Genomic DNA, 23057 nt, shown 5'->3' on the forward strand with positions numbered 1-23057 from the left:
CCTAAACAACTTCTTTTGGTCGTCCTCTTCAATTTCACAGTACGTGTGCTCCCTGGCAGCACATCTCTATGGACTTTATTTCAGATCTTCCAATGTCTTCCTGGTGTTTTGTCATTTGGGTGGTAATAGACCATTTCTCCAAGATGGACAACTTTACTCCCTTCTCCGGCTTCCCATACCTTCCTTGCTTGCTGACCGGCACATATTCAGCCAATTCACATTGTGTCCAATAGAGGTGTTACATTCAAGTCAAGGTTCTGGATAGTTTCTTGTAAACTTTTGAATGTTTCTTTGGATTTCTCGTCTACTTACCATAGACAGTCCAATGGCCATATGGAGCAGATCAATCAGATCTTGTCCAATTTTCTGCAACACTTTACTAACATACATCATGACGACTGGGTTGTTATTGCCATGGACTTAGTTTTTGTACAATAACCATGTTAGCAAGGCTTCTGTGAATCTACCGTTCTTTATCGTTTATGGCAACAACACAACGTTCTCCTTCTGGTTTCAGTATTCCCTTTCCAGGCATCCTTGCAGCCGAAGTCTTTGGTAAGGACTTCTCCAGGATCTGGGAGCAATCTTAGAAAAGTCTTCTGAATAGATGAAGCCTAGAGACATGCAGGCAAGAGATGGTTGGATCCACCATGTTTTCGTCCTGGAGATAAGTTGAGGCTCTCCTCATGGTATTTTGGTATATGCAGCTCAAGTTGCCTTCTTATAAGATGGGTCCTCACTTCATTGGTTCCTTTGAGGTCAAACAAATCAACACCGTCTCCTACACATTTAAACTTCCTGCCTCGTTGCTCATTCCAAACTCCTTCTATCTATTCCTACTTAAACCCATGGTCTTGAGCCACTTCTTCAAGAATCCCTGTGCCACGTCTTCACCTGTCAGCTAGGAGGATATCTTTGAGGTCAAGAACAACCTGGCCTTGAAGACAGTGAGAAGTAAAACTCTTTTTCTGGTAGACTGGAAGGTATTTGGTCCTGAGGAGAGGTTTTGGGAGCTCAAAGAGAATATTCATGCCCCACTTCTCCTGCAGAGATTCCTTTTGGGCTTGTAAAGAAGGGGGCATAAGGTGTTGATTACTATAATGCCAGTGCCCGGGACACTGGCATATTAACCTCTGCAGACATCCTGCTGTAACTCATCATTGTGTGCTAGCTTCCACTGTGGTACCCTGCTCCCAGAGCCTGTGCATGCCACGCAGGTCTACTGGCAACTCCCTTAGTGTGCGCGCAAGATTCTTAAAGGGGTAGTGCATGCAAACCGGAAGTGTTCCAAGTCTATTGCTGGGAGGCACTAGGTATTTAAGGCACCTTTCCCATTGAGAGGTGACTGACCAACATAGTTTCTAGTTAATCCTGTGTCGACTAGTTAATTTTCAAGTCCCTGAACCCGTACCTATCCTTTCAGTCCAAATCTGTACCTTTCCTGCCTACCCGTACCCGAACCAGACCTAGCAGTTAGTTCTTAAGCTTGTTCTGCCTGTCTGAACCCATGTCCATCCAGCCAGCCATCCGTAAGCCAGCATACCCTTCCAGCTGTCCTGTCTGAACAAGCCATCCTGTCTGTACCAGCTGTCCTGTCTGAAGCAGTACCTGTACACACCCTGCCTGTGATTCAGATCCAGTCTTACCTGTTACCTGTATCCCTGGCCATTGGGGTCAGCTGCTACAGCCTAGTGACTGCCCTATAGTGGTACCTGGTGTCTACCAGCAGCCAAGTTAAACCTCATCATCAGATTCTCTGATGAATACCCAGTAGGCACTTAGTTACACCCCTGCAAGGTAAGTCCAGTCCATGTTGCAGTGGGTTCACACCCACATACATGACACTGTGCTTTCTAATATCTTTATTCTTATTATTCTATTTTTGTACACACGATGTTTTAAATTACCAGTTAAGATGGTGGCCTTTTTTTCAAAAAGCACTTGGTCTGAACATTTCTCCTTCATTTGTAAAATTGTCTTCCTGGAATGGCTCTTTTAGTTTGAGGTTGATGAGAAGACTTTGCATGGAATGATTTTGTAGCAGTGGTTTTCTAAAAAAACATCTGTTGTTAAAAAAAAAAACAGCTATGTCCTTTTTAATGAGAATGTCTAAGAATTTTGTTCTATCTTTCTGATGTTTGCAAGTCAGCTTAATATTAAGATTAGAGATGAGCGAACCGGTCGCGGTTCGGCTCGAGCTTGGTTCGCCGAACCGAGGTCTGATTCGCGTTCGGTTCGGCGAAACGGTTCGGCAAACCGCTTGAACCACATAGGAAACAATGGGAGGCAATCACAAACACATAAAAACACCTAGAAAACACCCTCAAAAGGTGTCCAAAAGGTGACAAACAACTCACAACACAACACAAACACATGGGAAAGTGACAAGAACAAATTCTCATGCGAAAACAAAACAGCGTAACGAGGAAAAAGAGTACGAGACACAGATATAGGCATGGCATGCCCTTCTAAAATCATGTAAAACACCGCAAGGTGACTCCAAGCGGAGTCTCCTTTTTCCAAAAATTGGGCCACACAGACACCCACCCCTTCAGTGGCAGCACTTGTGCCCCAGTTGTACACTTCATAGGTAGATTTGCATCAAGCACATTCAAAAATATGCCAACCTTAACCGTCCCCAGGATGGCACCGGGGTAGGTAGCAAAGTCTTTGCGGAAACATGACTTGTTCATCTTGGCTCTTTTTTAAAAACACAGCAAGCAAGGGTTACTCCAAGCGGAGTCTCCCTTTCTGCCAAAAATTGGGCCACACAGACACCCACCCCTTCAGTGGCAGCACTTGTGCCCCAGTTGAACACTTCACAGGTAGATTTGCATCAAGCACATTCAAAAATACGCCAGATTTTAGTGATGAGCAAGTACCAAAAAGCTCGGGTGCTCGAGGCTCGGGCCGAGCATCCCAAGATACTCGTGTACTCGGCCCGAGCACCGAGCCCAATGTTATCCTATGGCAGACCCGAGTATTTTTATGAAATGACCCCCCAGCAGCATGTAGAAACCCTAAAAATGTCACAAAAGTCTCAGAAGAGTGCTCAAATGACATGGCAACTCACAGCTGTGAACAATTTTGTCCGAGTTTTACGCCATTTTTACGAACTCACCAGAAAACCTTCCAAAATGACACCAAAATGAATTTTCATGGCGGAAATGTTAAGGGCACATACCCAATAGTGAGATAGAGCTGGTGAATGTTACTTTTTGAGATTACATGAAAGATTTTACGGGAAAACATTGTGTGGCACTCCAATGTCCCTGAGAAGAGACGCACATGAAGGCCTCTTGAGTCTAATGTGCCTATTTTGAGGAAGTGAGTCTTTGTAGTATTTTCCTTTGCCAGGGCAGTCTAAAATTGTGAGGTTCACCAATGCCCCTGCATACAGACGTGCATGATGGCCTGTAAACCTGAAGTGCCCATTGTAAGGAAGTGGGTCTATTTTTGTAGTATAGCCCTTAGGCAGGGCAGCCAAAAATTGGGAGACTCCACATTGTCCCTGGATAGAGACGTGCATGAGGGCCTGTAAACCTGAAGTGCCCATTGTAAGGAAGTGGGTCTATTGTAGTATAGCCCTTTGGCAGGGCAGCCAAAAATTGGGAGGCTCCACATTGTCCCTGGATAGAGACGTGCATGATGGCCTGTAAACCTGAAGTGCCCATTGTAAGGAAGTGGGTCTATTTTAGTATAGCCCTTTGGCAGGGCAGCCAAAAATTGGGAAGGTCCACATTGTCCCTGGATAGAGACGTGCATGAGGGCCTGTAAACCTGAAGTGCCCATTGTAATGAAGTGGGTCTATTGTAGTATAGCCCTTTAGCAGGGTAGCCAAAAATTGGGAAGGTCCACATTGTCCCTGGATAGAGACGTGCATGAGGGCCTGTAAACCTGAAGTGCCCATTGTAAGGAAGTGAGTCTATTGTAGTATAGCCCTTTGGCAGGGCAGCCAAAAATTGGGAAGCTCCACATTGTCCCTGGATAGAGACGTGCATGAGGGCCTGTAAACCTGAAGTGCCCATTGTAAGGAAGTGGGTCTATTGTAGTATAGCCCTTTAGCAGGGCAGCCAAAAATTGGGAGGCTCCACATTGTCCCTGGATAGAGACGTGCATGATGGCGTGTAAACCTGAAGTGCCCATTGTAAGGAAGTGGGTCTATTGTAGTAAGACCCTTTGGCAGGGCAGCCAAAAATTGGGAAGCTCCACATTGTCCCTGGATAGAGACGTGCATGAGGGCCTGTAAACCTGAAGTGCCCATTGTAAGGAAGTGGGTGTATTTTAGTATAGCCCTTTGGCATGGCAGCCAAAAATTGGGAGGCTCCACATTGTCCCTGGATAGGGACGTGCATGATGGCCTGTAAACCTGAAGTGCCCATTGTAAGGAAGTGGGTCTATTTTAGTATAGCCCTTTGGCAGGGCAGCCAAAAATTGGGAAGGTCCACATTGTCCCTGGATAGAGACGTGCATGAGGGCCTGTAAACCTGAAGTGCCCATTGTAAGGAAGTGAGTCTATTGTAGTATAGCCCTTTGGCAGGGCAGCCAAAAATTGGGAAGCTCCACATTGTCCCTGGATAGAGACGGGCATGAGGGCCTGTAAACCTGAAGTGCCCATTGTAAGGAAGTGGGTCTATTGTAGTATAGCCCTTTAGCAGGGCAGCCAAAAATTGGGAGGCTCCACATTGTTCCTGGATAGAGACGTGCATGATGGCCTGTAAACCTGAAGTGCCCATTGTAAGGAAGTGGGTCTATTGTAGTAAGACCCTTTGGCAGGGCAGCCAAAAATTGGGAAGCTCCACATTGTCCCTGGATAGAGACGTGCATGAGGGCCTGTAAACCTGAAGTGCCCATTGTAAGGAAGTGGGTCTATTGTAGTATAGCCCTTTGGCATGGCAGCCAAAAATTGGGAGGCTCCACATTGTCCCTGGATAGAGACGTGCATGATGGCCTGTAAACCTGAAGTGCCCATTGTAAGGAAGTGGGTCTATTTTAGTATAGCCCTTTGGCAGGGCAGCCAAAAATTGGGAAGGTCCACATTGTCCCTGGATAGAGACGTGCATGAGGGCCTGTAAACCTGAAGTGCCCATTGTAAGGAAGTGAGTCTATTGTAGTATAGCCCTTTGGCAGGGCAGCCAAAAATTGGGAAGCTCCACATTGTCCCTGGATAGAGACGTGCATGAGGGCCTGTAAACCTGAAGTGCCCATTGTAAGGAAGTGGGTCTATTGTAGTATAGCCCTTTAGCAGGGCAGCCAAAAATTGGGAGGCTCCACATTGTCCCTGGATAGAGACGTGCATGATGGCCTGTAAACCTGAAGTGCCCATTGTAAGGAAGTGGGTCTATTGTAGTAAGACCCTTTGGCAGGGCAGCCAAAAATTGGGAAGCTCCACATTGTCCCTGGATAGAGACGTCCATGAGGGCCTGTAAACCTGAAGTGCCCATTGTAAAGAAGTGGGTCTATTGTAGTATAGCCCTTTGGCATGGCAGCCAAAAATTGGGAGGCTCCACATTGTCCCTGGATAGAGACGTGCATGAGGGCCTCAAAACATTGTTCCCATTGCAAAGGAGCGGGTCTCCTGTCGTTGTAATGCCCATTCTGAAAGAATGGGCGAAAAAATTTACCACTGGGGGTATACCTGAAACAACGGCCTAACTATTGTAACGGTCATCATGGTGGCGCATGAGGAGAAGGAGGAGCAGTCCAGCGATTAGCCAAAGTCCAGAAGTGTGTGCCCATGGGTGAGTGGAGGTACATGGCAAATTCCCGTTACAAAATTTAAATTCCGCTCTCATTTGCTGGTGGTGTGGTGAAGTCTGGCCCAATCCAACCCTTGTTCATCTTGATCAGAGTCAGCCTGTCAGCATTTTCAGTTGACAGGCGGGTGCATTTATCTGTAATGATTCCACCTGCGGCACTAAAAACACGCTCTGACAAAACGCTAGCGGCAGGGCAGGCCAGGACTTCCAAGGCGTAGAGAGCCAATTCATGCCACGGGTCCAGCTTGGATACCCAATAATTGTAAGGCACAGAGGAATGTCGGAGTACCGTTGTTCGATCTGCAAGGTACTCCTTGAGCATCTGGGCAAACTTAGGATTTCTTGTGGCACTACCCCGCACATCAGGGGCTGTGGTACGTGAGGGGCTGAGAAAACTGTCCCACATCTTAAAGACTGTTCCCCTACCTCTGGCGGATTGGACTTGTGCCCCTCTCGGCTGTACGCCTTGGTTGTCCACTGATTCCTGACCTATGCCGCTAGCATTTTGTGAGGGGAATGCTTTGCCTACTTCCGTGAATATGGCCTTCCGGAACTGCTGCATTTTGGCTGACCTCTCCGCCTCGGGAATAAGAGACATAAAGTTCTCCTTGTAGCGTGGGTCTAACAGTGTTACCAACCAGTATTGATTTTCGGCCAAGATGTTCTTAACGCGAGGGTCACGAGACAGGCAGCTTACCATAAAGTCAGCCATGTGCGCCAGACTCTTAACAGCCAGTACTTCAGTATCCTGACCAACACGATGACTGAACATGCTGTCCTACTCCTCCTCCTCCTCATCTACTCTGTCCTCTGGCCAGCCACGCTGAACCGAGGATATGACTGGTGTGCATGTCATATCCTCAATTTGGAGAGTTGCTCCATGTCTTCATCCTCCTCCTCGTCATAGTCCTCCACTGCACGTTGTGATGAGACGAGGCTGGGCTGTGTGTTATCACCCACACCCACTACTGTTTCTTGCTCCAACTCATCGCGCTCCGCCTGCAATGCATCATGTTTGTTTTTGAGCAGAGACCGTTTTAGAAGGCAGAGAAGCGGTATGGTGACGCTAATAATGGCGTCATCGCCGCTCACCATCTTGCTGGAGTCCTCAAAGTTTTAGACGATGGTACATAGGTCGGACATCCATCTCTACTCCTCAGGTGTTATGTGTGGAGTTTGACCCATTTACCGACGGCTTAGGTGATGCAGGTACTCAACAACTGCCCTCTTCTGCTCCCATATCCTGACCAACATGTGCAGAGTTGAATTCCAACGTGTGGGGACATCACACACCAGTCTGTGAGCCGGAAGATGCAAACTGCGCTGCAAGCCGGCAAGGCCGGCTGAAGCAGTAGGTGACTTTCGAAAATGTGCAGACAGGCGGCAAACTTTTACCAGCAGATCAGACAGCTCTGGGTATGACTTTAGAAATCGCTGAACCACGAGGTTTAGCACATGGGCCACGCATGGAACATGTGTCAGCTGGCCTCGCCTCAAAGCTGCCACCAGGTTCCGGCCATTGTCACACACTACCTTTCCTGGCTTTAGGTTCAGAGGTGTGAGCCAGTGATCTGCCTGCTGTTTCAGAGCTGTCCACACCTCTTCTGCATTGTGGGGTTTGTCACCTATGCAGATTAGCTTCAGCACAGCCTGTTGCCGCTTCGCCGAGGCAGTGCTGCAGTGCTTCCAGCTTGGGACTGGTGTGGAGGGTAAAGTGGATGAGGATGCGCAGGAGGAGGAGGAGGCTGAGGAGCATGACATTCCGGAGCTGTAGAGTGTGGGTGAAACCCTGACTGAGGTAGGGCCTGCAAATCTTGGTGTGGGAAGGACGTGTTCCGTCCCTCGCTCAGACTGGGTCCCAGCTTCCACAATATTAACCCAGTGTGCCGTCAACGAGATGTAGCGGCCTTGCCCACAAGCACTTGTCCACGTGTCTGTGGTTAGGTGGACTTTGGCTGAAACAGCGTTGTTCAGGGCACGTGTGATGTTTTGTGACACGTGGTTATGCAATGCAGGGACGGCACACCAGGAGAAATAGTGGCGGCTGGGGACCGAATAATGTGGGACAGCTGCCGCCATCAGGTCGCGGAATGCTTCTGTCTCCACCAGCCTAAAAGGCAACATTTCCAGCGCAAGCAGTCGCGAAATGTTAGCATTTAGAACTGTGGCATGTGGGGCGTTGGCAGTGTATTTGCGCCTGCGTTCAAAGGTTTGCTGAATGGATAACTGAACGCTGCGCTTGGACAAGGACGTGCTTGATGATGGTGTTATTTCTGCGTGGGCAACTGCAGGTGCAGGGCCGGAGGAGGCTTGTTCGTGGGCAGCATGGACAGGGGATTGGCTCGCATGCACAACAAGCGAAGACGTAGCAGTGACATCAGCAAGCACTGCTCCTCGACTCTGTTGTACATCCCACAAAGTCGGGTGCTTGGCTGACATGTGCCTGATCATGCTGGTGGTGGTCAGGCTGCTAGTTTTGGTACCCCTGCTGATGCTGGCATGGCAGGTGTTGCAAATGGCCTTTTTAGAATCATCTGGAGCCAACTTAAAAAACTGCCAGACTCGGGAAGACCTAACATTTGTACAGGCACCTTGTGTCGTGTTGTTGTTCCGGGGAACGGTTGCCTGTCTTCTGCCTGGGGCCACCACCCTGCTTCTTACTGCCTGTTGGGATGCTACGCCTCCCTCCCCCTGTGCACTGCTGTCCTCGCTCTGCATATCCTCCTGCCAGGTTGGGTCAGTTACTGGATCATCCAGCACGTCGTCTTCCTCTTCCGCACTCTGCTCCTCCTCCTGACTTCCTGACAATTGTGTCTCATCATCGTCCACCCCTTGTTGAGACACGTTGCCAACTTCGTGAGAACGTGGCTGCTCAAATATTTGGGCATCTGTACATACGATCTCGTCATGACCCACTTCAACAGGAGCTGGCGAGAGGCCAGAATGTGCGAATGGAAACGTGAACAGCTCTTCCGAGTGTCCAAGTGTGGGATCAGTAATGTCCGTGGACGTGTACTCGGCCTGGTGGTAGGAAGGAGGATCAGGTTCTGAAATGTGCGGTCCAGTATCACGGCTACTGACACCTGACCATGTGGAAGACAGAGTGTTTGTGGTGGTGCCAATCTGACTGGAAGCATTATCCGCTATCCAACTAACAACCTGTTGACACTGATCTTGGTTCAAAAGCGGTGTACTGCTGCGGTCCCCAAGAATTTGGGACAGGACGTGAGAGCGAGTAGATGTGGCCCTTTGTTGTGGTAAAATTAGAGCTTGCACACGACCTCGGCCTCTGCCTGCACCACCATCACGTCCACTTCCTTGTTCGTTGCCAACGCCCTTGCGCATTTTGCAATGCTGTGCTGACGTGTATTCACTAGACTTGTGCGTTATATCCAAGTTTGTGCAAAACGCACACAAGTGCACCTGTACGCTGCCACCGACAGGCACACACGTGCTGTTTTTAAATGCAAGCATGGACGCACTAAGAACCTAATAAGTTTTTAGGAGCAACAATTACTGAGAAGTTTGACACCATCAAACACTGCTGACGTGTATTATTCACTAGACTTGTGCGTTATATCCAAGTTTGTGCAAAACGCACACAAGTGCACCTGTACGCTGCCACCGACAGGCACATACGTGCGGTTTTTAAATGCAAGCACGGACGCACTAAGAACCTAACAGGTTTTTAGGAGCGACAATTACTGAGAAGTTTGACACTATCAGGACTGTTGTAGACTGTGTACACCAGCCCCAGATATGATGAAGGCTGGTATACGGTCACCACTAGGAATGGCTATATACCCTGACTGCCTGCCTGTATACAGCTACAATAGTCCTAAGAAGGACTCTTCTGGTCACTAGCCTGTATTCCGATCTGGCTATACCCTGCCTGCCCTGCCTGTATACAGCAACAATAGTCCTGAGAAGGACTCTTCTCCTGTTCTCCGACCTGGCTATACCCTGCCTGCCTGTATACAGCTACAATAGTCCTGAGAAGGACTTCTGGTCACACTGTTTGCAGCCCTGCTACAGAAATAACTATAAAGGGCCGCAAACCTTTCTCTGAAGCAGCAACACTCTCCCTGCACTGACTGTCTGGATGGCTGTGTGCAGAGCACAGCGCGCCCGCCGGTATAAAGGCTCGGTCACGCTGTGCGGGCCGACCAATCACTGCAATTTCACAACTAACAGGGCTGTGGCATTGCAGTGGTCTGCCAGCCAATCCCTGCATGAGGGCTGGCTCTCAAAAGAGCGCCAACAAGCAGGGATGAAGACCACGAGTACAGCACGAGTATCGCGAGATTACTCGGTACTCGCCGAGTAGCCCGAGTACAATGATACTTGTGCGAGTACCGAGTAGTGACAAGCGTGCTCACTCATCACTAGTAGATTTGCATCAAGCACATTCAAAAATACGCCATCCTTAACCGTCCCCAGGATGGCACCGGGGTAGGTAGCAAAGTCTTTGCTGAACCATGACTTGTTCATCTTGGCTCCTGTTTAAAAACACTGCAAGCAAGGGTTACTCCAAGCGGAGTCTCCCTTTTTTCCAAAAATTGGGCCACACAGACACCCACCCCTTCAGTGGCAGCACTTGTGCACCAGTTGTACACTTCACAGGTAGATTTGCATCAAGCACATTCAAAAATACGCCACCCTTAACCGTCCCCAGGATGGCTGGCACCGGGGTAGGTAGCAAAGTCTTTGCTGAAACATAACTTGTTCATCTTGGCTCCTTTTTAAAAACACAGCAAGCAAGGGTTACTCCAAGCGGAGTCTCCCTTTTTTCCAAAAATTGGGCCACACAGACACCCACCCCTTCAGTGGCAGCACTTGTGCACCAGTTGTACACTTCACAGGTAGATTTGCATCAAGCACATTCAAAATTCACAAGCATTTACTCTCCCCAGGATGACACAGGGGTAGTAAATTCCTTATGGATCCATGACTTGTTCATTTTGAGGAACGTTAGTCTGTCCACATTGTCACTGGACAGACTCGTGCGCTTATCTGTCAGCACACACCCAGCAGCACTGAAGACACATTCAGAGACGCTGGCAGCTGGACATGACAAGATCTCCAAGGTGTAAGTGGAGAGCTCTGGCCATTTTTCAAGATTTGAAGCCCAAAATGAGCAAGGCTCCATTTGCAAAGTCATGGCATCGATGTTCATTTGGAGATACTCCTGTATCATCCGCTCCAGCCATTGACTATGTGTCAGACTTGTTGTCTCTGGTTGCCTTGCAAAGGATGGTCTAAAAAAATTATGAAAAGATTCAATAAAATTGCTGTTACCAGCACCAGATACGGTGTTGCTGGTATGGGTAGACTGTTAAAGATGACTAGACCGACCCATGTTTGTCAAGTTAAAACTTGGAGATTCACTCCGTGCACCACGGTTGTTTGGTGGAAAAGCCGAGTTAAGATCGAGTAACAGCTTCTGCTAATACTCCTGCATACTTGCGTCCCTTTCTATGGCTGGAATTATGCCACAAAATTTGGACTTGTACCGGGGATCTAATAGTGTGGCAAGCCAGTACTCATCATCACTTCTAATTTTGACAATACGAGGGTCATGTTGGAGGTAGTGCAGCAAGAAGGCGCTCATGTGTCTGGCGCAGCCATGCGGACAAAGTCCACGCTGTGTTTGTGGCATAGAGGTGCTAACCGTTCTTTCTTCCTCTGACATCTCCCCCCAACCTCTTTCAACGGAAATTTGACCAAGGTCTCCCTCATCCGCTGAGTCTTCCATGTCCATGGACAGTTCGTCCTCCATTTCTTCATGTTCTCCTGCACATTCCTCAACATTTCGCCTGCTACCATGCGCCCTTGTTGATCCCTGTCCCCCATGGTCCCATGCCTGCCGCCTTGGTGATGATGAACGTCTGGACCTTGGTGATGTTGTTGTCCCTTGCGCATATGAATCCTCCTGTAGTTCCTCCCCTTCCTGTTGTCCCACCCCCTGACTCCGAATAGTGTTTAGCGTGTGCTCCAGCATGTAAATGACTGGAATTGTCATGCTGATAATGGCATTGTCAGCTAAACATATTCGTCGCCATGTCGAAACTGTGCAGAAGGGTGCATAGGTCCTTGATCTGAGACCACTCCATCAGGGTGATCTGCCCCACCTCTGCATCTCGTTGGCCCAGGCTATACGTCATGACGTATTGCACCAGGGCTCGGCGGTGCTGCCACAGTCACTGTAACATGTGGAGAGTCGAATTCCAGCATGTTGGCACATCGCATTTCAGCCGATGAACAGGCAAGCCGAAAGACTTCTGGAGCAATGCAAGTCGCTCAGCTGCAGCGGTTGAACGGCGGAAGTGAGCAGACAGTTTTCGTGCCTTGTTCAGAAGGCCATCTAGGCCGGGATAGTGTGTTAAAAATTGCTGGACAACAAGGTTCAACACGTGAGCCATACAAGGCACGTGTGTCACCTTGCCCAGGCGAAGGGCCGCACCCAGGTTTGCAGCATTGTCGCACACAGCCTTACCAGGCTGCAGGTTGAGTGGAGACAAACATTTACCAAACTCAGTCTCCAGAGCTGCCCACAACTCAGCCGCTGTGTGACTCTTAGTTCCAAGACATTTCAAGACAAAGACCACCTGATGCCGTTGAGCTCTGCTGCCAGCATAGTAATGAGGGGTGCGTGATTCCTTCTGCGCAGTTCCAACGCTGGTGGCCTGACCAGGCAGGCTTGGGGCGGAGGTGGAGGAACCAGACGAGGTTGAGGAGGCAGAAGCAGTGGAGGAATTTGGACAGACAGAGGATTGACGCCCAAGTCGTGGGGACGGCAAGACTTGTGCAGCAGACCCTTCACCATCTATCACCATAGTTACCCAGTGCCCAGTCAGCGACATGTAACGTCCCTGTCCATGCTTACTGGTCCAAGTATCGGTGGTGAAATGCACCCGTTCATACACAGAGTTTCTCAAGGAAGCGGTGATGTTGTGTGCGACATGCTGGTGTAGCGCAGGCACACCTTTCTTAGAGAAGTAGTGGTGACTGGGCATCTGGTACTGGGGCACAGCGACAGACATAAGGTCTCTAAAATCCTGTGTGTCCACCAGGCGGAAAGGCAGCATTTCGGTAGCCAACAGTTTACAGAGGGATAAAGTCAACCTCTTAGCTTTGTCATGGGTCGCAGGAAATGGCCTTTTATTTGTCCACATCTGAGGGATATTAATGAAGTCCAACAGCCACTTTTAGGATGCCAGTAAGTTTCCTCAGTGTTTGCTAGTATAATGGCTTAGTAAAAATGAGTTTGAGTGTGCAATGCAGAGGTGCTGCAAATAGCTTGGCACCAGTGGGACACTAATGAAGTCCAACAGCCACTTTTAGGATGCCACTAAGTTTCCTCAGTGTTTGCTAGTATAATGGCTTAGTAACTATGAGCTTGAGTGTGCAAAGGGAAGGAGGGTACAGTGGCCGGGTTGTGGGTTAGTGTAGAGGAAAGGAAGCCTCACTTTCTATCCCTCCTAATGGTGAAATGCAGCAAGGAAGTCCCTAAGCTTAGCTACACAGATGCTCTTATCTGTAGCTGTTAAAAACTCTTTCCACGGTCCTGACTGTCACCTATGGCTCTGAGCCTGCTGTAATTAGCCCTTATAATGGCTGAAAGAAACGTCTATCCCTATTCTGTATAGCGCTGTGTGTAGAGCGTACACAGCCGTATCGGAGACAGGAGCTGCGCCAGCGGTGACTGACACCCAGACCCAGAAGGCAGATAATGGCGTCCAGACGGGTAGATACCCGTTTTTATAATGCAGGGACATGTGACATGGACAGCCTATGACACATGCCCTTGCTTCTCTGGCAAAAAGTCCACTTAGCTGTGTGTGTGTGTCTGGGATTGGCTGACATGCTGGCCCGCCCCACTACACGCACGCGCTTAGGGAAGGAAGACAAGGGAAAAAAAAAATGGCGATCGCCATTATCCCAGCAGCAGTGATCTGAATGCGCAGTCCCCGCACATTATACGCTGAAATTTCATAACAGTGTGAGTTACAGAGTGACTTACACTATTACAGCGAAAAGCCAGCTAGTAATTAGCTTGGCTTTTTGCTGCTAGAACCGTTCTCGAACGTAACTAGAACTATCGAGCTTTTAGCAAAAAGCTCGAGTTCTAGTTCGATCTAGAACAGCCCCCAAAATCACTCGAACCGCGAACTGGAGAACCACGAACAACGCTCAACTCTAATTAAGATTATTAAGTTTCTGCATGAAAGACTTAATTGATGCACTGGAAACCTTCCATATGAACAAAATATCATCAATGCACCTGTACCACGAGATCACCGCATCAAAGCTATCTGTATTTTAGACCACCTCATGCTCCCACAGCCCAAAGAACAGGTTAGCATTTGAGGGTGCACAAGTTTCCCCCATAGCTGTGCCCACAGCTGCAGGATAAAATGATCAAGATAAAAAAATTTGTGGGTTAGAATAATTTGAAAGAAATAGATTAGGGATGGGGAACTTCCATATACGGCCTGCGATGACCTTTTCTGCGGCTTTTCTGCGGCCCCCGGGAATCTGACAGCAGCAGCGTCTTGCCTTAAATCCCCATGTGCACTGCGAGGACGCGCATTCAGCGTTCACTACTGAACGTTGGTCAGTGCTTGTGTGCGGAGGACTTATTTTGTGGGCGGGGTTAGCGCTCTGCACCCCATTCCGCAGAAGAAGACTAGCAGCAGTTTCACTTCTTCCAGAGCTGTGTGCCCGCTTTCCCTTTGCCCGCTCCGGCTGTGCTGCGTGCCCGCTTCCCCTGTGCGTGCTCCCCCTGTGCTGTGTGCCTACTCCCCTTGTGCCTGCTCTGGCTGTGCTGTGTGCCCACTTCCCTTGTGCGCGCTTCCACTGTGTCTGCTCCCCATGTGCACGCTCCAGCTGTGTGCCTGATCCAACTGTGTGAGCTCCTACTTGTGCCCGATCCCCCTGTGTGAGCTCCTACTGTGCTGTGTGCCCGTTCCCCCTGTGAGGGCTCCCACTGTGTTTTGTGCCCGCTCCCTCTGTGTGTGCTCCCACTGTGCTGTGTGCCCGCTCCCAATGTGCGCGCTCCCACTGTGCTATGTGCCCACTTCCCAGATGCCGTGTGTCTGCCCCACCAGGGTTGTGTGCCCCTCCACAAGGGCAATGTGCCTTCCCCTTAGTGCTGTGTGCCCCCCTCCCCTATGGCTATGTGCCCCCCTCCCTTAGGGCTGTGTGACTTCCCCCATTGCTGTGTACCACCTCCAGTGCTGTGTAGCACCCCCAATGCTGTGCCCCCCATGTCCATGCTATCTGTGCTCTGCAAGTGTGGTCCATTTCCCCCAGTGCCCCCTAGTGCTGCCCGTGCCCCCCCAGTGCTATGCGTACCCCCCAGTGATGTGCATGCCCCCCAGTGCTGTCTGTGTCCCCCAGTGCCGTCTGTGCCCCCCCCAGTGTTGTCTGTGCCCCCCAGTGCTGTCTGTGCTCCCCCCAGTGCTGTATGTGCTCCCCCCAGTGCTGTATGTGCTCCCCCCAGTGCTGTCTGTGCTACAGCCAGTGTTGTCTGTGCCCCCCCAGTGCTGTCTGTGCCCCCTTAGTGCTGTCTGTGCCCCCTTAGTGCTGTCTGTGCCCCCAGTGCTGTTTGTGCACCCCAAATGCTGTTTGTCCCCTAAGCCATCTCTGTGCCTCCCAGTCATGTATATGCCCTCAGCCCCTCCAGTCATGTATATGCCCTCAACCTCTCTTGTGATGTATATGCCCCAGCGGCTCCTGTGATGTATATGCCCCCAGCGTCTCCTGTGATGTATATATCACAGGCGGGGCAGGAGCATATACATCACATGAGGGCCTGGGGCATATACATCACATGAGGGGCTGGGGAATATACATCACATGAGGGGCTGGGGCATACACATCACTGGAGGGGCTGGGGCATACACATCATGTTGGAGATGCTGCGGCCCTATACATCACAGGAGGGGATGGGGAAAATACATCACATTGGAGATGCTGGGGGCATACACATCAGAGAAGAGGCTGGGGCATGTACATCACAGGAGGGGCTGGGTCATACAAATCAAAGTAGGGGCTGGGGCATCTTCTGTAATGTATATTCAGCAGTCCCAGCATCTCCTATCTGATGTATATACAACAGTCCCAGCGTCGCTTATGTGTTGTATATGCGCCCAGCCCCTCCTGTGATGTATGTACAGCATTCCCAGTTTGATATGTGATGTATAAGATTTACCAATCTTATTATCACAAAGAGTTGACTGCGCTCCAGACCGAGACAATCCTGGAAAAGCAGTTGTGGGAAGCAACATGATCAATGCCACCGAAAATTAACCGCCGCACCAAAGAGAAACAGCTCTCGCCACCACAGTAGGGGTGAGTTAATTAATTGTTTTACCAAATGTAGCCGGGTAATTTTCACATTGATAGTTTGGTGCGGCCCCCAAAGGTTGGTAGGAATTTTCAAATGGCCCTCGGCAGTAAAAATGTTCCCCACCCCTGAATTAGATGGTGAAATCAAGAAGTTCCTCTTATCCATATTTTGATCATATGGAGAAAGATGATTGGCACAGCGATCTCGTGGTCACTAGCAATAGACGTGTATAGTGATTCCACTTCACAGGTGCCTAGGAATCAGTCATGTCCTTGACATATAATGGCAGCACCTCAACACACCTCTGGAGATAGAAATCAATAAGCCTGCAAAGTTTTTCACAAAGCCCTCCAATGTCTGACACTTTAGGTCAACTAGGAGGATTGGTTTGTTTTTTTGTAGATTTGTGGTATTACATAAAAAGTAGGAATGATTGAAAAATTACTACCTAGATCTTCTATCATTTTGCCGGTAATGATGCCTTGACTAAAATTGACTAAAACCGCCTCCAAAATGGAATCCAGTGATCTCTTAGAAGAACTAGTAGGATTACTGTCGCGTTTCTTATAACAAGAAGAGAAATTAAGATGACGATAAATGTGACGCTCATGCACATCTATAGACCAGTTAACAACATTTCCCCACTTATCAGCCGGTTGGATAATTAAGTGTTTCTTGGCTTTAAGTTGTTTAATCCCTTGTCTCTGACCATATGTTAGAAAATCACATAGTCTCTGGAATATTCTTCAATTTTTGTCAGATCAATTCCACAAAAAATATCAACATTGGGACTCAAGCCTGAAGGGGGAAAATGTCAATGGCCATGCAGATTTTAAGGAAACGTGTAGTCATGTATAATCACCAGCAGCGTATAGCCTGGTGATTACATGGTGGCATGGGCCCCCTGACAGTATGTTTATAGGTGTTTCAAGTTTAAGTTGTGGCATTGAGCGGTGCCAAATTCAGTATGGGGAATGAAGGGTTAATTCCCTTCATGTGGTAACACGAGCAGGCTGCTGTGATTGGTCAGCCTGTTGCGTGGTGGTAATGGAAGTTGTTATGATGGGAATTTATGGGGTTAATCTGCCCCCTGTGAGTAACGCGAGCAGGCTGTGTGATTGGTCAGCCTGCTGCGCGCCAATTTTAAAGTCTGTCATTGGTGGACAGAGGTAAATATGCAGGAGACTTGCCTTTATAAGGAGCCAGCTGTGAGCCAGCTGTGTCAGTTTCCAGCTGTGAAGAAAGAAGAATCCAGATGGAGTCCCTCCTGGAGAAGATGATGGCTCGGGTCGGCGCAGCGGACGGCGAGGAGTGGCTGAAGAGGTGTCTGGCGCCGGTGAACGAAGCCGCCGAAGTGGTCCTGGATCCAGCTTCGGATCTCGCCGGCGTTCCTGCGCGGAGGGAAGAACTTCTGCGGCCCGGAGAAGGAGAAGACGTCCGGAGATCCCTGCGGAAGAAGAGGAAGAAGAGCGACGTCTACTCACCGCCTGCATCATGTTCTCAGCGGTCCGGCGGAGGGAGGAAGAGGTCGGCATCTGCTCGCGGTCGGCGCGGCGATGGGAGGAAGACGCCGGAGACATCGCGAGAGGCGGGAGTTCCGGCGAGAGGAGGGTCCGGAGCATCGCGAGACCGCCCAAGAAGCCGACGAGATTTGGCCGCGTCATCAGGGCGCGACTCCCAGAAGGCTCGGCGGGCGATTATCCCGGAAGTCGCCGTCGGGAGTTCCGCTCCGGCTGTTGTGGCCGGGTATAGCGGAGATCCTGGGTCGCTCACGGGCCTGTACGCGCCGCCAGCCCCATTGCAAAAGAGCTCAGCTGGGGCTTTGGCGGCGGCGACGCAGGTCTGGAGCTCGACAGAAGAATCCGAAGAGGACGTCGCAGCGAGCGGAGGTCGTCAACCCCAGTACAGCGCGTTGGATGGACCCGGGAGCGGAGGACATGGTGAGAGCCCCCTTGCTGGAGCACCCAATGTTAATTGTGTAAAGGACATGGTCATTAGGACTTTGTCTGAACTGCTTGGGGGCCATGTAGTGCTACCCCAGGCACCTGTTGCTGAAGTTTCTATTCAGGACAGGTTCCCTGGGGTGGCAAAGTCTCATTTAAAGGAAGCACTGACATGTGATGTTTCCCCTTTGGGTTTTCATCTCAGTGCTTCCCTTAAGGAAAAGATTTGGAGACAAGAATATGTGGAGATCTTTTCTCTGTTACCGGTTGCTAGGGAACTGCAGCATAAAGTGGAGAAACCGGATGGAAAACAAGAGGTTGAGTCAGAACGAAAGAAAAATTTTAAATCATTTTATTTATGGTTACAGGCTTTCTCCATTTATGCTGCAGTTCTTGGGGAGAAGTTTCCTAAATTGTGTAGTGGTTTGTTTCAGCACCAAGATTGTATTCTGGAGGCTTATCGTAATTTCGGTGGCTTAGCGTGGCTGAATTACGATGAGTCTTTCAGGCAGAAGTTGGCGGTTCACCCTGCTGTCAAGTGGGGTGTTAAGGATGTCGGGTTATGGCTGAATTTAATGCTGCCTCAGCGACAGAACCCTCACAGACAGCAGGTGAATGTCAATTCAAAAAGGGGGGTGTGCTTTGCATTCAATGAGTCCTCGTGCAAGTGGCAGGGTACCTGTCGCTTTCGCCATGAGTGCTCGTTTTGTGGCGGGGCTCACCCCTTGTTTAAATGTTTTAAAAAGCATGGTCAGTCCACGGTACAGCCATCTGGTGTTAGGGAGCAGTTTTTCAAAGGCTCAGACTCCAGTGAGCCTGGAAGGAATGCTCCCGTGGCTAGACCGTTTTCCAGACAGGCCGAAGGCAGCTCTGGTTCGTAGTGGGTTTCAGGCAGGTTTTCCTGTACCTTCTTTTGAAGGTATAGGTTGTAATGTAACTAGGAATTTACAATCAGTTGATAGCCATAAGGAGGTAGTCAGGGCACATATTGAAAAAGAGCTGTTGTTAGGCAGGGTGTCTGGTCCTTTTGAATTTCCTCCGTTTACAAATTTTAGGATATCACCTTTGGGGGTTGTCCCCAAGAAGGAGGTTAATTCTTTTAGGATCATACATCACCTGTCTTATCCAGCAGGTAGCTCACTGAATGATGCTATTGATCCTAATGCATCTTCGGTGAGTTACACATCCTTTGATGAGGCTGTGGATTTGCTACGGAAGTTTGGCCCGGATTGTTTCCTGGCCAAATCTGATATCAAGTCTGCCTTCCGGCTTCTGCCAATTAACCCCTTGGGTTTTAATTCTTTGGGTTTTTGTTTTGAGGGCTCTTTTTATTTTGACAGGTGCCTCCCTATGGGTTTTTCTTTATCATGTTATTATTTTGAGTCCTTTTCCACGTTTTTGCATTGGTCAGTTCAAGAGGGGTTTCCAGAGGGGGGTATGTTACATTATTTGGACGATTTCCTTTTTGTTGGTAGGTCAGGACGTTGTTTGCAATTGCTAAATAAATTTTTGGGTTTGATGAAGTTTTTTGGGGTGCCGTTAGCTCAGGATAAAACAGTTTTCCCTTGTACGGAGCTTGAGTTTTTAGGGATTGTTCTGGATTCACAAAAAATGGAATTGAGGCTCCCTGGCCAGAAGATTACGAAGTTAAAAGGCTGTATTGCGAGTTTTTTAGTGAAGAAAAAGTGTACCCTGCGAGAGCTCCAATCTCTGCTGGGTGGTTTGAACTTTGCATTAAGAATTCTGCCAATGGGGAGAGTGTTTTCCAGACGTTTGTATGATGCAACTAAGGGTGTTAGGTGTTCAGGTTCACACATTAGAATTTCGTGTGAGATGAGGAAGGATTTAAGAATTTGGTATGAATTTTTAGAAAGTTTCAACGGGATTAGCTGCGTTCAACAGGATTTTATGTTGTCTCAGGATCTCCTTTGGTTTACAGGGGTGTCTAAGGAAGTGGGGTTCGGTACGATTTTTCGTACACACTGGTGCTTTTCTTCATGGCCTTCATCTTGGTTGTCGGAAGGTTTGCTGGAGAAGCAGGTGTTATTGGAGCTTTTTCCGGTTTTTGTTTCAGTGCATATTTGGGGTAAGGAACTAGCGAATAGGAGGATTATACTCATATCGCATTGTCAAGGTTTGGTTTTTGCTTTGAACACCTTGGTGGTGAAGTGTAGGTTTCTGGGTGGTGTGTTGCGCAGATTGGTTCTATTGTGTCTGAAGTGGAATATTTGGTTGAAGGCTCGTTTTGCTCCTGAGTGCAATAATGCTTCCGTTTTTTACCTCTCTTCTCAGCGGTTAGAGGAATTCAGGAAGAGTTCAGGAAAGATGGATCCCCTTTTGACTGCATGCCCGTCCCAGTTGTGGGAGGCAATTTTGGATTAGTAGCAGATTCCATTAAAAATTCTATTGCACCAGGGACTTGGAAGGCATACTCGGCTGCTTGGTTGGCATGGAATCAATTTTGTGATTCCAGGAATCTGGTTCCCCGCAAGTGTGATGTGTCGGCAGCACTTGGTTTTTTGAATTTTTATGTTGGTTTAGGTTATCGTTATAATTTTTTGTATAAAACATTTTGTGGAATTTCTTTTTTCTTAAAATTATATGGTGAGGAGTCTCTATTAAGCTTATTTGTGGTTCGGCAGGCGCTAAAGGGTTGTAAAAAAGGTTGTGTTGTGCCTGATCGCCGCAGGCCTATATCCGTGAATCTCTTAGAAAGATTATGGTTTATGTTGAGTGAAGTTTGTTTTAACAATTTTGAGTTATGTTTATTTCGTGCAGCTTTTGTGCTTTGTTTCTTCGCAGCACTCAGAATTAGTGAGTTGTTGTCCCATAGTCGGTACAACACCTCGGGTTTATATAGAAAGGATGTTTATGTATCTGACTCTTGTGCGGTGTTATTTATTAGTAGGTCCAAAATGGATCAACTTGGTAAAGGGTGTTCTGTGAAGTTGCGTCCTTTATGGGATTCATGTATATGCCCCGTCACCAATTTATGTAAATGGCTTACTGTACGGGGGGATACCCCGGGTTTGTTGTTTTTACATGTAGACGGTTCGCCTGCCACTAAGTTTCAATTTAATGCAATATTAAAAAAATGTATGGTTAAGTTGCAGCTAGATAGCTCCAACTTCTCATCACATTCTTTTCGGATCGGGGCGGCAACCGAGGCAGCAAGAGCTGGCCTCTCGGGAAAAAGAATTGGTAAAATTGGCAGATGGGCGTCAAAACGCTATCAGTTGTATATACGCCCGAATTTATTATAATTAATTTATTCTGTCTCTCTCCAATTCTAGGCCCAATGGTGATTTGGCTTGTAGGCCATTCGTTTATACACTGGGCGCAGAGGAGAGCGGCTTGTAGAAGTTACACAGAAAACTTATCTTTTCAGTATGAACTGATAAATGTTTTTTGGTACGGTATAAGGGGTCTGAAATTTTCTAATTTACTTGGCACCTTAAAAGGTATGCTGTTGACTCATCCGTATCCTGACCTTATAATTTTACACATTGGAGGGAATGACTTGGGTAAAATAAAGACTTTGGACTTGTTATCTAATTTCCGCAGAGATTTTGCGTTATTAAAGAATCTTTTTCCTTATTCAGCATTGATTTTTTCTGAAATTGTTCCGAGACTGGTTTGGAATGGCCAGCTTGCCTTTTTGGAAAAAATAAGGAAACGTGTCAATCGCGACATGGCAAAATTTTTTGTTAGTTTGGGCGACTTCTCATATCGCCATAGTGATCTGGAAGGTTTTACGGTTGGCCTGTACAGGTCTGATGGGGTACATCTCTCTGACGTTGGTCTGGACATTTTTAATGTGGGTATCCAGAATATGATAGAAAAATGGCTGCGGTGTTTGGGGGGGGCCTCGTATTGTTAATACTCGGCCGTTTGGGAAAAAATCGCCCAACTATGTTGGGTGGATTGTGGTTTTATAAGTGGTTAATGGTGCTTTATGGTGGTATTTATGGAATTTTATGGTTATTGAATTTCAATAATATGGTGAATTTAATTTATCAAGTTACCAATAATAAAACACCACGGCCATTTTTATCCAAATGTCATGTGTCTGAGTATTTATTCTTTATTAATGGTAAGTTAATTGGTTATAGTGGGCTTTATGCTACCATGTATAATCACCAGCAGCGTATAGCCTGGTGATTACATGGTGGCATGGGCCCCCTGACAGTATGTTTATAGGTGTTTCAAGTTTAAGTTGTGGCATTGAGCGGTGCCAAATTCAGTATGGGGAATGAAGGGTTAATTCCCTTCATGTGGTAACACGAGCAGGCTGCTGTGATTGGTCAGCCTGTTGCGTGGTGGTAATGGAAGTTGTTATGATGGGAATTTATGGGGTTAATCTGCCCCCTGTGAGTAACGCGAGCAGGCTGTGTGATTGGTCAGCCTGCTGCGCGCCAATTTTAAAGTCTGTCATTGGTGGACAGAGGTAAATATGCAGGAGACTTGCCTTTATAAGGAGCCAGCTGTGAGCCAGCTGTGTCAGTTTCCAGCTGTGAAGAAAGAAGAATCCCCCGCCCGCCCTCCCAGTGTAAAGTCATGGTTTTTAACTGTTTATTATTTTTGTCGTGATGTTTTATTAGTTGGGAAAAAATCGCCCAACTATGTTGGGTGGATTGTGGTTTTATAAGTGGTTAATGGTACTTTATGGTGGTATTTATGGAATTTTATGGTTATTGAATTTCAATAATATGGTGAATTTAATTTATCAAGTTACCAATAATAAAACACCACGGCCATTTTTATCCAAATGTCATGTGTCTGAGTATTTATTCTTTATTAATGGTAAGTTAATTGGTTATAGTGGGCTTTATGCTACCATGAGAAATTCCTTGCTTCTCTAATAATGACTCAAGATCTACCAAAGCCAGTTGTTCCAAGGTGATAGAAAAAAGAACATTAGTCTTATTGGGAAAATACATTTTGAGACGAAGGTTATGTGCAAATAGTTCTAAATCTTTCATTGTAGTAAAATAATCAAAC

At 48.0% G+C, this 23057-nt stretch overlaps 1 protein-coding gene across 1 annotated transcript; it reads left to right on the forward strand.

Moving 5' to 3' along the window:
• The first annotated feature begins 17300 nt into the window (after positions 1 to 17300).
• Positions 17301 to 21994, forward strand: LOC142295310 (uncharacterized). Its single transcript, XM_075338425.1, has 2 exons — positions 17301 to 18053; positions 21350 to 21994. Exons 1-2 carry the CDS (start codon positions 17369 to 17371, stop codon positions 21934 to 21936), a joined length of 1272 nt encoding a protein of 423 aa, XP_075194540.1. The 5' UTR covers positions 17301 to 17368; the 3' UTR covers positions 21937 to 21994.
• The last annotated feature ends 1063 nt before the right edge of the window (positions 21995 to 23057 follow it).

This window comes from Anomaloglossus baeobatrachus, chromosome 3 (assembly GCF_048569485.1).
Source record: "Anomaloglossus baeobatrachus isolate aAnoBae1 chromosome 3, aAnoBae1.hap1, whole genome shotgun sequence".
NCBI lineage: Eukaryota > Metazoa > Chordata > Amphibia > Anura > Aromobatidae > Anomaloglossus > Anomaloglossus baeobatrachus.

What these genes read in the sequence shown, in the direction of transcription:
- LOC142295310 (XM_075338425.1), top strand. Translation starts at nt 17,369, where the DNA reads ATGGAGTCCCTCCTGGAGAAGATGATGGCTCGGGTCGGCGCAGCGGAC. An exon ending in ACCCGGGAGCGGAGGACATG is followed by an intron (nt 18,054 to 21,349) that starts GTGAGAGCCCCC and finishes CTCCAATTCTAG; the next exon opens with GCCCAATGGTGATTTGGCTT.